We start from the raw sequence: 19,915 nt of genomic DNA on the forward strand, positions 1-19,915 counted from the left end.
TGAACTCTGCCGTAGAATATGCTTAGCATGCCCTAAAGGAAGAATAGAATAGTCTATATTACTATTTAAATGTGCACTAGTAGCCAGGAGGTCAGCCAAGGCATTCCCAGGGCAAGCAGAGTGTGCCTTAATCCAAGAGGCCTTAGTGTTGTACAAGGCGATGCACTTTTTGAATAAGTTGTAGATGTCTAAACTAAGCTTGGTGGATATCTTAGGCTTTTTTAAACAAGCCAATGCAGTCTGCGAATCAATGCAAAGTAACACCTGGTTCAGCTTGTTTTTAATTATGTAATTTAAAGCATGCCAGACAGCTAAAATTTCAGCCTGAACAATGGAACAATCCTGATGTAACTTAAAGTCTAAACAATGCAAAACTTGCATGCCAGACAGGAAAGCCACAGCTGCCCCCGTGCCGCGCTTGGACTTCGACCCATCAGTGAATATCTTAAGCGGATGGTGGTCAGCATAATCGATCAATGCACCTTCATGTGAATATGCAGGGTGAGGAAGCTGCTCCACACCAGCATGGATAGCATACTGAACACAATAATTATTAAGGTGCAATGTACCTTCCCTCTTAATGTTAAAATAATCATAATGCTCTCTAAGCAGAAGATCCAATGGTAATTTGTTAGCTAAAAGTAAAGCAGTTTCTCTTGAAATAGTCCTATATCCCTTAATTATTTTAATACAAATACGCCGTTGAAACTTTAAAAGCATATCCCTATTCTTTTGGTACTTGAGAGCGTCCCCCCAAACGCCTACAGCATATCCCAGATACGGTAGTACAGCACCCTCGTAAATAACATCTAAAGTCTTAGAAGCAAGTCCCCAACGTAGGGTCGCAATTCTATTAAACATGTGTACAAGGGCGTCGCCAGCCAATGGGCCAGGGGGGGGCAAGATGATATAAATTGATAGGGGATATGAATTGTATGTAGGTAAAATAAAAACGATTTATAAATTTTAAGAAGCTTAAGAAGATTATTTTAATTAAAACATAATCTTCTTGGGTTTTTCGCGCGGGAATTATAAATGAGGCAATAAATGACTTAGCATTTAAATAATTTTTTTCGCATGTCTAGGTAGGGGCAACTGCCCCTCTGCCCCCCTCTGGCGACGCCTTTGCATGTGTAGCAGTTTCTCAGCCTTCCCCAACTGCACACGGATATGGGGCGACCAGCTAAGCTTGTCATGTAAATGTAACCCCCAGGTATTTAATTGAATTTACATACTCCAAGACCTTCCCATTTAAAGTCAAAGGTGGTTTACTAATCTTACGCTTCCTCGTTACAAATAGTAATTTAGTCTTGTCAGTATTAAAATTTAATTTAGTATCATTAGCCCAATTTTGAAGACTGGCTAGTATGGAACTAGCTTTCTTTTTAAGAGAATAAATATTTTTGTCAGTCACCGTCACAAGCAGGTCGTCGGCAAAGGCAAAGAGCTCACTACCGGCGGAAAGCTTGATTCTAAAAACAGTGTTCATTAAAATATTCCACAAAGCTGGGCCAGAAGCAGAACCCTGAGGAACACCCAGCGAAACATCCCTAGTGGATACTACAGTATTATACCTTAAAGATACCTTCCTGTCCTGAAAGTAACTAACCACGAGATCGTACAGATTCTTTGGTACTTCGGCAGTCCGAAGTTCGCGTAGAATGAAGATGGGCCAGGCGGTGTCAAATGCTGAGGAAATGTCCAGAGAGATAACAATGCATATTTTTTTGTTACTTAAGGCATGCTGCATAATATCCCTAACTTTAATCAGGGGGTCAACAGTACTCATCTGAGGAGTGAAGCCAAATTGGTTTTTATTTAGGAATTTTTTAAGATTTAAGTGGTAATTTATCCTATTGATCATTAATTTTTCTAAAATTTTACCTAATACAGGGAGCAAACTAATTGGCCTAAAGGATTTCGGATTATCCAGAATTTTGCCAGGCTTCGGAATGAGTTTCACCACTGCATGCTTCCATGCTGTGGGGTAAACACCAACAGCTAAACACATATTGTAAATATTAACAAGGGAGTTGGGCGAGGTGTTAAAGGCATTTTTTATGATCTCCGCATTCAACCCATCCTGACCAGGCGCCTTCTTATTCTTTTGAGCCAGAATGACCTCTTTAATTTCTGAATGAACAAAGGGCAGATCATCGCCCATATGGTAAGGTTGCTGAATACAGTTCCTTATATCACTGTGAGAATCACTATCATTATCAGTATTATCCATATGAAAGAAATGATTTAAGAGCATATTGGCAATTTCTCTGTCATCGTACAGAGTCTTGCCTTGAACATTTTTGATAGTTAAATTGGAAGAACTAGTAATAAAACTCTTCTTTAATAATTTATAAACGTGACCCCATGGATCTATGTTGCCCTTGTCTGTACAGAATCTCTTCCAGGATTCAGTTTTTGAAGACTTAATTAAATTTTGATAGCTTCGCCTAGCTTCTAGATAACGCTTCTTAAAATCTGTACGATCTGGACCACAAGATCGCTGAAACCTACGCCTTAACCTATTAACACTTGCTCTGGAGACCGTCAATTCATGACTCCACCAGGGAACAGAGTGCCTATACCATTTTTTGAGTGGAATACTTTTGTCAGCAGCTTTTTGAATAATTTCTATGTATTTTTGAATAATGTATTCCACCGGATGATTATGATGAATTAAATTATTAATCTCTGGAATATCTTCAGAGAATGTTCCGCTAAAACTGCTCCAGTCAGCTCTATGGACATTGTAGTTTTTACTAAAAGGCTTGCTAGTTTCTTGAGTCCTAGCTGTACATAATTCAACGTCAAATAAAATATACCTATGGCCTGAAAGTGATTCAGCAAGCGAGACTCTCCAATTTTTGATATTAATGCTACCTTTAGTTAAGGTCAAATCAATATAGCTTTCTCCCTGGTGGGAAGAGAATGTAGGCGGTCCCCCTAAATTATGAATGACTAAATCTAAATCGTATATTAGTTCTAGTATTCTCACCCCTCTCGGATTTTGAAGTCTGTCAAACCAGACAGGCGACCTACCATTTGCATCAGTACCAATCACGTAAGGAAATTTAAAGGCAGAGAAAAGCCTATGAATGGCCAGAATCTGTTCATCAATATCACCAGATGGTTTTAAATAAGTAGAGTTTACAATAAATTTAGAAGTATTCGTACTAATTAAAACAGTGCTAGAAAACTCATTCGATAGCTCCTCGATAAGAGAGGACGAGATGCTTTTATTAAAAACCAGCACAGCAGAGGCCAAACCAAGGCTATAGCAATTGATCCACCCCGGAATACCCAGTATCCGAGAAGAAGCGTACGGATCTTGAATCAATGCTATATCGATCTTGTGGTCCAAAGCAAACTTAATTAAGTGATCTACAGCAGTAGAGCAGTGATCGAGGTTAATCTGCACTATTTTTAGCTCCATTATTGCTTAGTGCTGTCAGTACTTAGTTTAATGTAGTAGTTTAACACAGGGCAGCGATAGCTACGGGCCCCATGCCTGGGATCCACACGGTCCGCATCCTGGCTGCACCTCTTATTATAACGCAGGCAGTTAATACACAGCATTTCGTGAGGTTCCACGTTACATTCTCTTGAGCAATGATTTGCTTCTGCACATTCAGTACAGCGAAGTTCATTGTGGCACATTTTAGTAGTATGTCCGTATTCCCAACACTTGCCACATCTTTTGTAGTAGTGAAAAGTATATACTTTTCTCTTCCTCCAGCCCATGTATAGAGTGTCACCCGCCTCCACAAACATCCTCCTGAGCTCAGGGGTGATGACAAACACCCACGACCGAATACCCCTCTCTTCTCTGCCCAGGAAGAAGACGTGTTTAATATGGTTCTCAGTGAGCATGTGAGCATTTTGTTTTAGGATGTATTCTTTCATCTTCTCTTCACTGATCCCCCAAGAAACCCCTGGGATAATAATCCTTGGGTCCCTTAGACTGGGAGCTCTTACTTTTACATCTCCCCTGCTCTTTAGAGTGTTTAGCAACTTAACTGCTCCTTCTTTATTGTTGCAGTTTATAGCAAACCCTTTTTTGATTTTGCGGACACCCGCTACACCTATGCCCAAATTGGTGATGTCCACCTCCTTCTCAATTTTTCCAATAATCTCCTCGCTGTCAGCATTCTCATCTGGATAAACCAGTACAACTTTATCGTTAGCAGGACGTGAGGGCCTCCTCACAACGTCCGCATAAGTACACTTGTTTCTTGTGGGACTTAAATTCCCCAAACCGTCGCCATTATTAACAGGTTGCTGGAGGGAGTCAATGTGGAGTTTTTGCTGATTGATGACATTATTAAAGCTTTTCTCGAGCTCCTGCATCAGACTGCCCACACCAGCCAGACTCTGTATGGCTTTATCTTTGAGATCCGTCCGCATGTTGCGGGTTGCCTCTAAACATTCTTTGATGATGGACAGCTTCTTCTTTATTTCCTCTCCTAGCCCCATGAGGATATCTTGAGACTCAGCCATGTTAACACAAATCAGCAAAACTTCTTAACCGAATGAGCAGACAATTGGGATGTCAAGAAAGATCCAGAAAAAATGCTTGAACTAGAGTTTCGCCAAATGGCTTGGCAGCGCGGACGGCTAGATAAAGACGGACAGCTGGACGACGCCGAAAGGAAAATAGATACGCCGATCAGCTAATGAGCCACGTGTACTGAGACAACTGGCTTTGTCCTTCCGCTACAACAGTTACCCTTATTGCGCCGTAAAAAATGGCTCGACTTTCACGAAAAATAATATAAACAGTCGTGACAATGTACACAGCCAACAAGCTACAGTTGAGCTCGATCGCGACAATACGAGGCTCGTGATTTAACACAATTATGGCCGAGTAGGTTTGCTGGCGTAACAGCACGAAAACAGTTTATAAATGTACAGTAATAGTACAGTGTATAGAGCTTCAGATGATGATCCCAGTAATACCCCACACAGAAGGGCCTTCACAGTAGAAGCGAAGAATGCGACCACGTGGTTCTAAGAGAACAATGGTCTTTGTTCTGGTACTCCTAGATGAAGCGTATAGCACCGTACAAAAGTGCTTGATTCATATAACATTTGATAAGATCACTTACGATATAGTCCACTAAGCTCCCGTGCCGGCGAAAATCCTTACTCCTACACACGAAGCCCGCAATAAGCCCAAAGCCTACTAAAATGTCTTTGTTATAGTTCCTTATAAATGGCACGACACATAAAACACATATCAGATGAAGGCTCTCGTTGAGACAAGTCGAACGATATATATGTTCCGCCCGTAAATCAAAATCGCTGCCGAAAAAAACGATCGAAAGCAGGAGCACATGTCATGTACCTACGTGCCTGCTCAACGCCGACTCCCTGATTACAACCTTGGATGTGGTAGCCGTTTCTCAGGCTCCCTCTCCGGAATCGAACCCTGATTCCCCGTTACCTGTAACGACCATGGTAGACGCATAATTTATATTTGCATGGAAACATAATTTATATTTGCATGAAGATTCTATGTATAGATACTTCGAGATTAAGAGAGATTTGGGCTATTTTGAGGCTTTTAGTACATAAAAAACAGAGTATTGTCAATACCCAACTCGTACCACCTTATATAAGCAGCCTTGTTTAAAAGAATCTAACTAACGTTTTCGATCGTGTTTAACGACCTTCTTCAGGTTAGAACATCGAAAAAATCGAACATAAGAACGTTTAGCAGTAACGACCGCTCGTTTGGAACGTTTTAAGAAGAGCATTTAAATAGGATGGCATGCGCCATCTCTACGTCGATGAGTATTAAATAATACGATACAGGAGAATAATGTAAAGATAGATAACAAACAGTGAACAATAATAATAAAAATATATGCCTCGTGGGGATATTGAAAATAAAATACTAACAGAATATGGTGCGTGCTGAACATCTCATATACCGAGGGAAGGGTAGGGGCTGTGCGGAGACTGACCGGCGGGTTCAGCGTAAGCTTCTGCAAATCCGCCTTTCTGGCGTTTACGTGTCGCCTGAGCGCCAGGCCGTAGATATTTTACTAGCCTCTCGGAAGTTTATGGATTGCCCTTTCTGGCTAGCTTTGTAGATATGCCATGCCTCTGTATACCGTAGGTGCTTTATGTTACGAACTGTTTGTATTAGTCTTGCTTGGGCCCATTCGGCTTGGACTTCCTGGGGATCTGCTAGGACATAAGTCGCCAGCGCTGTGCAAGGCTGTTCGTTTCTTATGTTTCTCTGATGTTCCGCTAGCCTTTCCTTGAGTGATCTTCTGGTGGCACCAATGTAAAATAATTTATTCTGCCTCCGTGCGTCCGTAATCGGGATTTTGTAAACTCTCGGGAGGGAATTAGTGTCCGGGGGGTCTTTATCAGCTCTTAATAGTTGGTATATAGTGGGACTCCTTTTGTATATTATTCTTTTGTTTGTAGCATTTCCTATGCGTCTATATATGCCGCTCAGTGCCGCTCTATAGTCCATCAACGTAAACTCCTCTGTGTTTAGGAGGTTTCTCTTCTTAGTGTGTGTCGTGGTGAGGCTAGTGATGGCTTTGTGACTGATCCCGTGCTTCTTAGCTAGCTTCATGATGTAATTCATCTCCTTATTTTCGTCTTGGGTGCTACTGCAGTGTGTGTGTGCTCGAGCGGCGAGCGCTCTGAATGCTGCGAGTTTATACGCTGGCGGGTCGTGCGAGTTCCATGGGATGAATATCGGGTTGTAAGTGGGCTTTCTGTATACTTTAGTGTGGAAAACTCCTTGGCTATCCAGCTGTATAGATAAATCTAGGAAATGTATAAATTTATCATTTTCTTGTTCGAGTTCGATCTCGAGGCCGAATTTGTTTTCGTCTATGTCCGTTATGAATTGGAGTATGTTGGGTTTTACTTTCCAGAAAACCACTACGTCATCGACGTACCTAGCGTAAATTAGGATTTGCGAAGCATATTTAGGCAGGAGTGCATTCTCCATCGTTCTTAAGATCATCTCGCATAATGTACCTGCCAGGGGGCTACCCATGGCTACACCTTTCTGTTGCGTGTAGGTGACGCCTTTAAAGCTAAAGATGGATGAGAATGTGGTTAAGTGCGTCATCTCTAGTATATGTTTTCTTTTCTTTTCTGGGGACTTGATCACGCTTAAGAGGAAGTCTCTTAGGTGGCAGAAACATGGTTCCAGCTTGACGGAGGGATATAAAGCCTTGAAGTCCAATACGGTCATATATTTAACTTCTTGCGGATTCATGCTAGCCATTCTTTGTAGGAGGTCTATGGGTTGTTTTATGCTGTACGGACTCTGGGGTAAATATTTATTAACGAAGCCGTTAACCAATCTTTCTAGTAAAATTGTGGGTGCGCTCCCTTTATCTACCACTGGCCTTAATGCCTTATCTTCTTTATGGGTTTTAGCAAATCCAAATAGCCTTGGTGTCGAGGGAGAGTGGACGACGATATTAGCCATACCCAGTTCTTTAGCAAGCGGTGTGCATGCAAATCTTTTAATCCTTGCTTGCAGCTTCTCTAGTGCGCTTGGGTGGGTTGTAATACACTGCGTGTCATGTAGATACTTTAACATAAGGTCATCATAAGTGCTCCTATTCATGACCACTAAGTCTTTTGATTTGTCTGCCCTTGTTAGCACGATGTTGTTAGCTTTCAGCCACTCTTTACTTTTCTTGATATACTGCCATGTGGGGTCGTTGTCTTTTATACTATTTGCATGCTTGATTTTGAGTGCGGTTTCCCATCTGAACGTTTCTTTCTTAATCTCGCTGAGTCCTTCTAATGCTTGCTCGATTTCCGGCATGATTTTATCTAGTGTGAGTATCAGTTTCGGTGCGTATTTAGGGCCGTATTTACAAGCTTCTTTCAGGTACGTAGGAAGTGTGATATCATCCCAGCATATAATAGTATGGTTTATCTGCTGAATAAAATAGAATGGATAAGAAAGCACCAAGATACTCACCCTAAAAAGCAGATAAACCATACTATTTATATCTCTCCGTCAAGCTGGAACCATGTTTCTGCCACCTAAGAGACTTCCTCTTAAGCGTGATCAAGTCCCCAGAAAAGAAAAGAAAACATATACTAGAGATGACGCACTTAACCACATTCTCATCCATCTTTAGCTTTAAAGGCGTCACCTACACGCAACAGAAAGGTGTAGCCATGGGTAGCCCCCTGGCAGGTACATTATGCGAGATGGTCTTAAGAACGATGGAGAATGCACTCCTGCCTAAATATGCTTCGCAAATCCTAATTTACGCTAGGTACGTCGATGACGTAGTGGTTTTCTGGAAAGTAAAACCCAACATACTCCAATTCATAACGGACATAGACGAAAACAAATTCGGCCTCGAGATCGAACTCGAACAAGAAAATGATAAATTTATACATTTCCTAGATTTATCTATACAGCTGGATAGCCAAGGAGTTTTCCACACTAAAGTATACAGAAAGCCCACTTACAACCCGATATTCATCCCATGGAACTCGCACGACCCGCCAGCGTATAAACTCGCAGCATTCAGAGCGCTCGCCGCTCGAGCACACACACACTGCAGTAGCACCCAAGACGAAAATAAGGAGATGAATTACATCATGAAGCTAGCTAAGAAGCACGGGATCAGTCACAAAGCCATCACTAGCCTCACCACGACACACACTAAGAAGAGAAACCTCCTAAACACAGAGGAGTTTACGTTGATGGACTATAGAGCGGCACTGAGCGGCATATATAGACGCATAGGAAATGCTACAAACAAAAGAATAATATACAAAAGGAGTCCCACTATATACCAACTATTAAGAGCTGATAAAGACCCCCCGGACACTAATTCCCTCCCGAGAGTTTACAAAATCCCGATTACGGACGCACGGAGGCAGAATAAATTATTTTACATTGGTGCCACCAGAAGATCACTCAAGGAAAGGCTAGCGGAACATCAGAGAAACATAAGAAACGAACAGCCTTGCACAGCGCTGGCGACTTATGTCCTAGCAGATCCCCAGGAAGTCCAAGCCGAATGGGCCCAAGCAAGACTAATACAAACAGTTCGTAACATAAAGCACCTACGGTATACAGAGGCATGGCATATCTACAAAGCTAGCCAGAAAGGGCAATCCATAAACTTCCGAGAGGCTAGTAAAATATCTACGGCCTGGCGCTCAGGCGACACGTAAACGCCAGAAAGGCGGATTTGCAGAAGCTTACGCTGAACCCGCCGGTCAGTCTCCGCACAGCCCCTACCCTTCCCTCGGTATATGAGATGTTCAGCACGCACCATATTCTGTTAGTATTTTATTTTCAATATCCCCACGAGGCATATATTTTTATTATTATTGTTCACTGTTTGTTATCTATCTTTACATTATTCTCCTGTATCGTATTATTTAATACTCATCGACGTAGAGATGGCGCATGCCATCCTATTTAAATGCTCTTCTTAAAACGTTCCAAACGAGCGGTCGTTACTGCTAAACGTTCTTATGTTCGATTTTTTCGATGTTCTAACCTGAAGAAGGTCGTTAAACACGATCGAAAACGTTAGTTAGATTCTTTTAAACAAGGCTGCTTATATAAGGTGGTACGAGTTGGGTATTGATAAGTCATGCAGTCAAAGATGAGCTACAGAGTATTGTATTATATATTTTAAATAATAAAATTTGGCCCAAAAAAAAAAAAAAAAGCTATTTTAACTAATATACAAAAAAATGCTGACTGTGTAATATGTAACAAATGTTTTTGAGGTCTTTTTTAATGTGTGATCCAGGCCAAATGGCTCAGCTGGTCGTCTTGTGATAGGGTCTGGTTGTAGATATTAATAGAAGGCAATATCTATAAAAATAAAGAACTGTTATATTGTTAAATATCCAATATAAGTGTTTTTATTGCTAATTAATTTCTCTATTACAAAGAAATAAAGTTATTTAACTTAAATTGTCAACAATGAAAAAATACCAACTGTCAGTGACAACAGAAAAAAATTTAAATACCTTCTAAAACCGATAACCGGTGCGAACTATTTTTCTAAATGGCGAACGTTTTCATTGCCCCTCCTGGGCTCTTCCTCAGGCCAATTCTGGATTTGATAATCGAACAGCATATTGTCAGTGACAATTTGTGGATCTTTAGGAAATGAGTATAAAAGTTAGTTTTTAATTTATCATGTGACACCAACATTTTTTTGTCTTTCATAATTTAATTAATTTACATCAGATAACATATTTTTTTGTATTTTGTTTTTGTTTGAATATATATAATTTAAAATACAAAAAACATAAAAACATAAAAATAAAATATGTAATATTCTTAATAGCTACTATTTTGCTATATCAAACCTCAGGTTACGAACACCCCTGTTTATGAACAAAATTTTGAACGCCATGTTTGCTTTTGTTGCTGTACAATAACTCAGTTTCCGAATAAGCTACTCGGCAGAGCTGGCCACTGATTGTCAACTTTCAATGTTAAACAAAGTCGACAGCCTGACCAATTGACAATACGACTGACATTCGGTAGTGATGCCGAGATTAATCTTGTATCATTAAAATGCACAGCATGAACCATCAATGATGTTATTCAAATTAGATTTCAATGATTATACAGGGTAAAATACTACTACTGGTTTCAGTACCTGTCACAATTCGATTTAAATCAAATTAATTAATAAACACTGTGTTATTTAAAATTCAATTTTTTTAAAAAAGATCTTTCTTTCTTAAAAATAATTGACGAAACTTCACAGTTAAGAACGATAAGTTCAATCGTTGTTATTTTATCTGGAACGCATTTCATCAGAGACAAAGACTACTGGGTTTTATCTTCGTTATTCTTTATTTTACTATGTATTTCGGGTGCAATCTTTTCGTCTAACTTGCACCCCTCATCAGGTGTTACATTTCTATAAGTGGTAGAAAACACATTTATTACACTAATTATTGGAATTTTTTTTTTAACAGGTTACACGAAGTTATTACAAATTATATTATTATTAACATTATAGTGAACTAACCTTTTTTTTACATTTAGACATTCAGTTACGAGGTGTTGGTGTTTTGTTCCCTAAGGCATTTCTAACAGTCTTTCTGTCAGTTTACTTGCTTTTTTAGTTCCTCCCATTTCCTCCCATGCTTTGTCAATCTCCATGCCATTGTTTAAGTTTATGGTGTTGTTTTTATTAACTATTGCAAAGTGTTCTTTGAATTTTCGTAAATAATTGTCCTTCTCTTTTACACTTTGATATTGATTGTATACATTTAAATTTGCTGCAGTGATTAGTCCATGGTGATTGGTTATATTTGAGTCTGATTGCTGATTCGTGTTCTTTTATTCTGGTTTTGAGTTGCCTTCCTGTTTCTCCTATGTATATTGCTGGTTTTTTGCATGTACATTTTATTTTGTATACCACTCCTGTTTCGTCTAGTTTTGCGTTATTTTTAATTTTATTGGTATTGATGTTGTTTCTAATTTTATTTTTTAGTTTGGCTGCTAGTATAATACCATTTTTTCTGAATACATTTCTATATTTTTCATATGTGCCTTTAATATAGGGAAATGACGTATATGTAATATTCGCACTGTTATTTTTAACATTGAGTCTGTTTTTTATAAATTCCGTTATCCATTTTTTTTATTAATGCTGATTTAGCCAATAGATCAATATGTCATTTCTAACTTTAAAACGGGTGTCCAAACTTTTTGCCGCAAGGGCCAGATTGGGATTTAAATATATTTGCAAGAATATGTGAATTAAAAAATCTCATTATGACTAAGGCAGCATTGAATTTTATTTTTAACAGTTAATTACAGATACATCAATACTAAACAAACATGGCTAAATTATACATAATTATAAAATTATTTCATGCAACTTTTAATGGGAATGATGGAACTGTGTTTTTTGCTGAAGAATTTTTTTAAAGTTGGGATTAAAATCTGAAACACCAATTATAAGCAATGATTGCAAATGATCATCCGATAAATTTGCTCTGAACTTTGATTTCAGATACTTCCTTTATTGAAATTTCAATAAAGGAGTATCTAACCTGATTGCTGTGAGGAAGTCTACTGGATTTATTTATCTTTATTTGGGTTAAAAAGACATACATTCACATTACGTACATAACAGCTACCACATCTGAAATTAAAGAAATGCAATAGCACTTTTCCACAGCTAAGCCATCGAACTGCAGTATAATACGACAAGTCAATGAACTCGGATTCAGTTTGTTCAAGAAAAGGTTGAAATTGGCGATGGTTGAGTGCATGTGATCAAATAAAATTTACTACAGAAACAACTGGTTTCAAAATGCAGCTCATATCGACATGTTTTACACATAGTGCTTATTGATGGATAATACAGTGCAGAAAAATTGGTACCAATGTTCCTGCACCTTCACAAGCTTTTCTAATTTGCCTAACCACACCGATGTTTGCACCAGACATGTTTCTTCCTCCATCAATTATCACACCTTGGAGTCGATTCAAGTCCAAGTTATACTTTGTCAACGTTTCTTGTAATTCTTTGTAGATATCTTCTCCAGTTGTTGTGCTGTGCATGCTGTTAACGGAGGCTAATTCTTGTGTGACATTAAGTTTGTCGTCAACTCCACAAACAAAAACTAAAAGTTGTGAGGTGTCACTAACATCGGTTGATTCATCCATTGCAAGAGAATACCAAGTGAAATGCTATGCTTTACCAATAATCTGGTGGAGAATACTGTTTCCAATATCGTCAAGTTCACGAGCAACAGTATTATGGGAAAGACTGATTATTTTGTAAAGATTCGACTTTTCTGGGCACAACTCTCTATCATATATTCTGTAACAATGTTTCCATCCATAAAGTATTTTCCTTCTTTTGCCAACAAATAATCAACATTCATGCTAACAAAGGTCGTGCTACTTTACCGCTATTATTTTTAATTAAATTCTAAATAATTTGGTATTAGAGGTAGGCATTAGGTGCCATTTCTTATTAAATTTAATAATTATAATTAAATTAATTATTTATAATTTAAAAATAATAGTGGTAAAGTTGCCTGATTTAATCCAGCAATTGTTTGGCTCATTAATAATGTCATAGTCAAATAGGAAATAAACTTTATATGAGATAGGATAAGAGATAAAAACAGCCTATATTATGGTAAATATGAAGGAAACAAATACCACGTTTCAAGCAAGGATATGCACAATAACTGTCAACATGTTGGCTAGTGGACATTCTGCTCACTAACAGTTGCAGTCTGATATTCTCAAATGCTATATTTTTACCCTAACAGAAGCCTTAGAACAAGTGACTTTGATCCATTGTTTCTGAAATCTGTCATATTAAGTTCTGTAAAAATTAAAGGTCAATAATATGTCAAAATATTCAAGGTTCTAGAGCCATATTTTTAGTCAAACACATCTAAAATTAGAATTATTTATGAGCTGTTTAAGCATCTACACTATAAGCAGCTGTTGTTGGTTCAAGCTGCATTCTTAAGTAATTTGTTTTTTCCAAAATTTTTAAATTACTTAATTAAATTTCAAAACTTAATTTCTAATTATTAATCTTAGCACAAGATAGTAGATTAATCACCTGTTCTTAAGCCAAATTCCATAAATAAATTAATGGTCAATGGTCGTTAAGGGGTTAATTAGTTTAACTGTAGCTTATATATAATAAAGATTTTAAATATGCTTGTTTAGTATATTTCTAATTTTAATCAGCATACAAATAGGGATTCTATTGAATATAATATAGTTTAAATATCTTTGAAATAAATTATATTTAATTGTCATTTATACAAGATATTTCAAATTTCTTAGTTATATTTAATATTTATAACAATTTTTTGGAAGAAATTTTTAGAGTTGATAAATTGTTTTAAAGTATATATAGGGTGCATAGGAAAGTCCCTTTAACCGGAAAATTCTTGCGAACAGAGAGAGCTACAGCTATGCAAGTGAGGTAACGGTATAGTAAAGCGACTATGCCCAACCTAATGCAAACGACAGAAGTGCCCCCTAGTGGCGAAATTTGGAAGATAGGCAGTGCAAATCGAAAACGAAAACAGATAGAGCAAACTTCTCACTTAGAAAGTTTTAGAGCATCAATTAATTAGTACGAAACGACATGTGGTTCACACGGATAAGATAAATTGTCACCTGTATACCCAAAAGTGTCTGAAAGCGATGCACGCCCATTTTGTGTGATGTTTGAAAGGAATAGCCATAGGTATGAAGAAATACGCACAATTTATTGCATAAAATACGTACTTATGTCAATACAGTTTGATAACATCACACAGAAAACAATGGAAAGGCAAACTGTCACACAGTGATAACAAGTTAATGTCGCGTATGTTCAAAAACTTGTATATATATATATATAGTGTAATTTACAAAAATTATATTTAATGACAGTTTTATTCATTTTGTTATTACATGTTTATAAACACAAAGTTGAATTGATTTTAAAACTTTATCTATTATACTAAGCTACAGAGATGAGAAAAATCTAAAATTTTTGACACTATGCATACATGATATGAATGTTCATTGTATACATGATTTTTACATTTATTACAAGTTTGATGTTTCATTTTTCCTTTTTTTTTTCTTTTTTTTGAAAGACACACTATGCAACATTTTTTTGTAGGCAGTTCTAAATAAATGTCATCAATTTGCACTTGCAATTCCTCTAAACTGGTTGCTTACTATTATTGTTGCTTTGTTTAGTCCAGATTTTCATCTTTCAATATGTTGTCTTGCTAGTTTTGCAACTCCTTTTAAAAATCCTTATTTACATTTTTTATTTTCATTCTATTGCAGAAACTTGTTGAGTCATATTTTATAGCTTACCACTCTGCAAATTGTAACTTACTTGGCTTAAGACTAACTATTACTTGTGACTATGTGTATCATTGTTTGTGCAGACAACAATAAAGCTAGTTGAAACGTGTATAGGATGCAACCATAAAATTTTCAAGGAGATTTAGATTTAGAAGAACAACATTTTTATGCTGCAATTTATAAATTAAGCCAAAACCATTTTAATAAAAAATGTAATCTTTGAATGAAAAAAATATATTAAAAAATTTTGGAAGTAACAGACAAAAGTATTTTAGCTTTTTAGTTTCAAAACTGAAACATTTAGATCAGCTAAAATAACTCTTTACGGAGATCTTCAACTCCCTAAAACCCTCTTCTGATTGCATCCGTTGTATAATGTGCATATTAACTTTAGAATTCGGTGGACGCTTATGTCTGGTAATGTCATAAAATTACAGGTACTCCTCACTTTACAACAGAGTTTTGTTCCGACGACTACGTCATTAAGAGAATTTGTCGATAAGCGAGGAGCTTGTGCTGGGAATATAGGATCGTCGTAAAATTATAAAAATTATGCAACAAACTTCAGATTTATTCATAAAAAGACTATTATGGTACGTTACTAGCCTATTATAGTACGCTTAATGCGCACGTCACCATTCGCCACTGCTGACACTCAAGCCGAGAAAGGGGAATCCCCGAATTGCAGGTCGAAACTCGATTGGTCGTAAGTGTGAGTGGTCATAAAGTGAGGAGTACCTGTAATTAATATATATTTTTTTATTTATCAGAGTTAATATTTGAGAACATTTTTTTACAAAAGATGTAAAAGAAACGAAATGAGGAAATCGTGAAAGAACTCTTAATGCATTTGTAAATAGGATACTTATTTTACTTTAAATGACCTTTGGAATCCATTGGACTTGCCTCATCCGGTTAAGGATTAAATAATGGTTAATATATCATATAAATTCTTCATTAGAGACCTGTTTTAGAATTATTTGAACAAATTTTATAGTAACTATTAATAAATTTTAATCTTTAATGTTTGGTTTAATATGGCAATTAATTGTAAAAACTGCTTTGTTATAAATGATTCCATGTAAAATAAGACTAAAATCCAAAAACAAGTACTTGAAAGATTATAGGAGGCAAAAATGTGTCCGGATGAAATATTTTTTGAGACCTTTTGTCTTGGCTTCAGACCAACTCATAATTTTTGAAATGCTTGTTTTTGAGAGAGAATTAATGTTTGTTTATTTGAATATTTATTGTTTTAGATAATAATTATGTCCAAATTCTGAATCTTTTACAGGAACGTTTAAACAAAACTGAAAGACAGAGATTCAGGGAAGAAGCAGAAATGCTGAAGGGTCTACAGCATCCGAACATTGTTCGATTCTATGATTATTGGGAAGTCAACACACCAAAGAGAAAATACTTAGTATTAATAACTGAATTAATGACATCAGGAACATTAAAAACGTATGTCAAAGCTTTCTATTTATTTTATGAGCTTTATTTAAGACAAATATTTTAATATATTTTTTTAGCATCTTTTGCTATTTTTTGTGTTTTAATTGGTATTGTTTTCAGTGTTAAATAAGGAAAGCATTTATTGTGCCAGAGACATTGCCTTATAACATTTAAATAAATAACTAATCTTCAAAATTTCTAATCCAGTATATAAAAGAGCATTTTATTTAGTAGATGATCTTCTAAATTTGTTATAATTGATGCAATTTATTTCTTGATTTTCAATCGTAATTCTTATTAATTACAATTAACAGACGCACTCAGCAAATAAACATTAGATCATCAAACTACACTTTATGTTGCTGAGATAATTTATTAAAACGAAACTAATATTTTCAGCCTATTCAATAGGCCATTCTCAGGTTAAACCAGATTAAAACAATGGTGTTCCAAAATAGAATACATAAATTTAAATACAAAAAATAACAGATAATAAGAAAATAACAGAAAAATTATAAATGTATAAATATAAAAATATAAAGGAAAAACAAAATCAGATATAATAGTAATAAAACCAAAATCTAGTAATACCTTAAACAAACAGTAATAGAAAATTATTAAATTATATCTATAAAACATGAAATTGTAAACTAAGGTATAGTTTAGGAGTTGATGGAAAACTTTTTAACTATGTATTTCCATGCAGTGTCCCTTACATTGATGCATGCATCCTCTAGCTTGCTTCTATAAATTTCAATTTTCTCAGTGCTCATTGCTAATGTTGGGGAGGGCAAGGGTCAACAAACTTCATCCCATTTTACTATAGAGCGTTGAGTCTGTGCCATTTGGGAAAGTACTGTAGTATTGGATCCTTTCTTGACATTTTTGTGTTCTTTAAGCCTGACTCCCAAACTTCGTGTTGTAACACCAATATAGTTTTTCTTGATTCCTAGTTGTATGTTTTCGTAAGATATCTTGTAGACTCCTGCTTTTTCTTCTTTTTTAATGTTACCTTTGTTATTTCTTAAAATTGTATATAGGTTTGGAACTTTTTTCAAAACCATTCAAAACCATTTCTTGTGGTTTGCAATTTCTTTCATGATGCCTTTCGTATTTTTGTTATATGTGAAATTTGTGATTTTACTGAGAAGCCTTTGCTGTGCGCATTTTGTAGTTTCTAATCATTCCTGTTATTGTGCCTGTTTTATATCTCAGAGCTTTGGCCACCTTTATAATTTTGTCTATCTTCCTTTTTCTGTCTACAACACTTCCACAATATAGAAAAACCCTTCTAATTAGAATTTGGAACAAACTGAATGATCCTACCAGTATAAGCTGACAGTATTTCGAACTCTAATTGTAAGATAATGCTTAATACTTTTTCTTGTTGTTTTTTGATTTAGATAAAATTTTACTTTTCAGTTGTTTTGTTGCATAAATAATACAATGTTAATTTTCATGCTGTTCTTAACAGTAGTTACTGGGATATAGATTACAGTAATGATTATAATTACTTTTTGGATATGAGTGTGTATAGGTATGTTAAAAGCCCTGTTCCATGGAATAAAAGCACTAGAAGTTTTTACAAGAATCATTTTCACAGAAATTGATGGGATGACACAAATCTATTGAATAGCCTCCCAGATCACCAGACCTAATTCCTGTAGATTGTTTCTTATGTGATCACCTTAAATCTGGTTTGTCAACCAATTTTAAAACAAAATAAAATTTAAAAGATAATATCAAATCAGAATTTGAAACCATTGTTACTGTATCTCAAACATTTAAAGATAATATGTTAAATAAGTAAAGAAGGAAGTGTTTAAAAGAAAACGATAACCAATTCAACCCAGTAATTTTACTGATCCATAGGCAATGCTGGCTGGAACACAAGCTTCTGGTAGGGACACCCATGCCAGTATAGTCTATGGGGAAAAATGAAGCTAAGAGTGACCACATCCACATTCTGTGGAGATATTTATCATGGTAGTAACCAGCTCTAAGTGTGATATTGGATCAGACGTCGCCTGGGGTAACAAGATCCATGTTGGGCAGAGGCTCACGTTTGAAAAATAGGCCACAGTCTCCCTTCATTTACCGGTGTAGGCCCAAGCATGGCTACTGCAATTCCCTCAACAGAAGTGAGGAATCAACCCAGTCCTGGTGTTTCTGTGGCAATGCATCCACAGACCAGAAAGGCTGGAAAACCATGCCAACGGATGAAATGGACATCAGAAATGAACGAGTTTATCATCTGTACAGTACATGCTACAGCATCACAAAACTCAAAACAAACATGACAGCGTACAGACAAAAACGACACCATAGATTCACACAATATCCTCATCTTACTGTCACTGAAGAAAAGGTTGTAGATAAAAAAAAAACAATTATACACAACAACCTTATCCCACAAATAACACTTAAACTTATCAAACAACAGGTTGCTGATCAGATACATCAACAGACAGAATTTAACATCATTTAAACCTGTCAGGATAATCCTGCAACAAGCACTGATTACAACACATATGCAACAAATACCACTAATAATACTACAGACACTTCTTCATCCATCACTGATAACATAGACATAGATTTAGTTAATATGCTCTCACTATATTTCAGGAAACACTCACTAAATATACTGGTACAGATCCCACACAAAGACCATGAATATTTTGGTATTCATGGTCTTTGTGTGGGACAAATCAACACTTCAAAGGTGGTAGGAAAAACACTAAATTATGTAGACACTCACTACTACACTACATTTATCCATACATTAGTTTATGCTGGATATGAGTATGTATAGGTATGTTAAAAGCCCTGTTCCAGCTTGGGAAGCCTCCTCTCTTTAAGGCTTCCCAAGCAGGGAACATTACAATTGTTAACAGAAACACACACATCAGAAAGCCACTATATTGAATACATGTCATATTGTCAGGAAATTCCTGAATACAGACACACACATTGACACACTTATTTATTTTTTGTCTTGTTTTGGTTGCTATGCCTTGACTCTGGTCCATCATAGTGCACAGTCACCGGTATCAACCAAGTATAACTCACTAAACCCAACATAATAATAATAATAATGGGGTTGACCTTTGCTGCATCCTGTATGTAAGTATAAATTTTTAAGACTGATTTTATTATATGAATACTGACAAGAAGAATGCTGCTACATTCAAGTCATGTAATACTTACATTTATTTGGTAGTTAAACACATGCTATTTACATACCTAAAAGGATATTTGTGTGGTGAATATTCCTATTTTTTCATAAAAAGTAATAACACGTGGACTATTTGACAAGCAGAGTGAAGATGTAGTAAAGTTGGATTAGCAGTACGTCACTGCATTAAAATGAAATGTTTTGTTGTTAGGCAATAACGTCACTGCTAATCAGCTTTAGATCTTCACTCTGCTTGTCAAATAGTCTGTGTATTACTTCCTTATGAAAAAATAGAAATATTGACTATAGAGAAAAATATTCTCTTAAACACATGCTATTTACATACCTAACTATCAAATAAATGTTAGTACTAAGTATTATATGACTTGCATGTAGTTACATTCTCCTTGTGAGTGTGACATCTGTCGACATTAAAA

General features: G+C 36.1%; 1 protein-coding gene across 6 annotated transcripts in view; it reads left to right on the forward strand.

The window, feature by feature from the left end:
• Nucleotides 1–19,915, forward strand: part of LOC136974439 (serine/threonine-protein kinase WNK-like) — a 161,850-nt gene that overhangs the window by 39,858 nt on the left and 102,077 nt on the right. For all 6 annotated transcript variants that reach the window (XM_067269322.1, XM_067269321.1, XM_067269327.1 and 3 more), the window contains exon 3: nucleotides 16,140–16,309. In XM_067269322.1, the coding sequence (XP_067125423.1) occupies nucleotides 16,140–16,309 (170 nt within the window). The remainder of the gene's footprint in view (nucleotides 1–16,139; nucleotides 16,310–19,915) is intronic.

The sequence above is a fragment of the Centruroides vittatus genome, unplaced genomic scaffold, assembly GCF_030686945.1.
Source record: "Centruroides vittatus isolate TY-2023 unplaced genomic scaffold, ASM3068694v2 contig_349, whole genome shotgun sequence".
Classification (NCBI taxonomy): Eukaryota; Metazoa; Arthropoda; class Arachnida; order Scorpiones; family Buthidae; genus Centruroides; species Centruroides vittatus.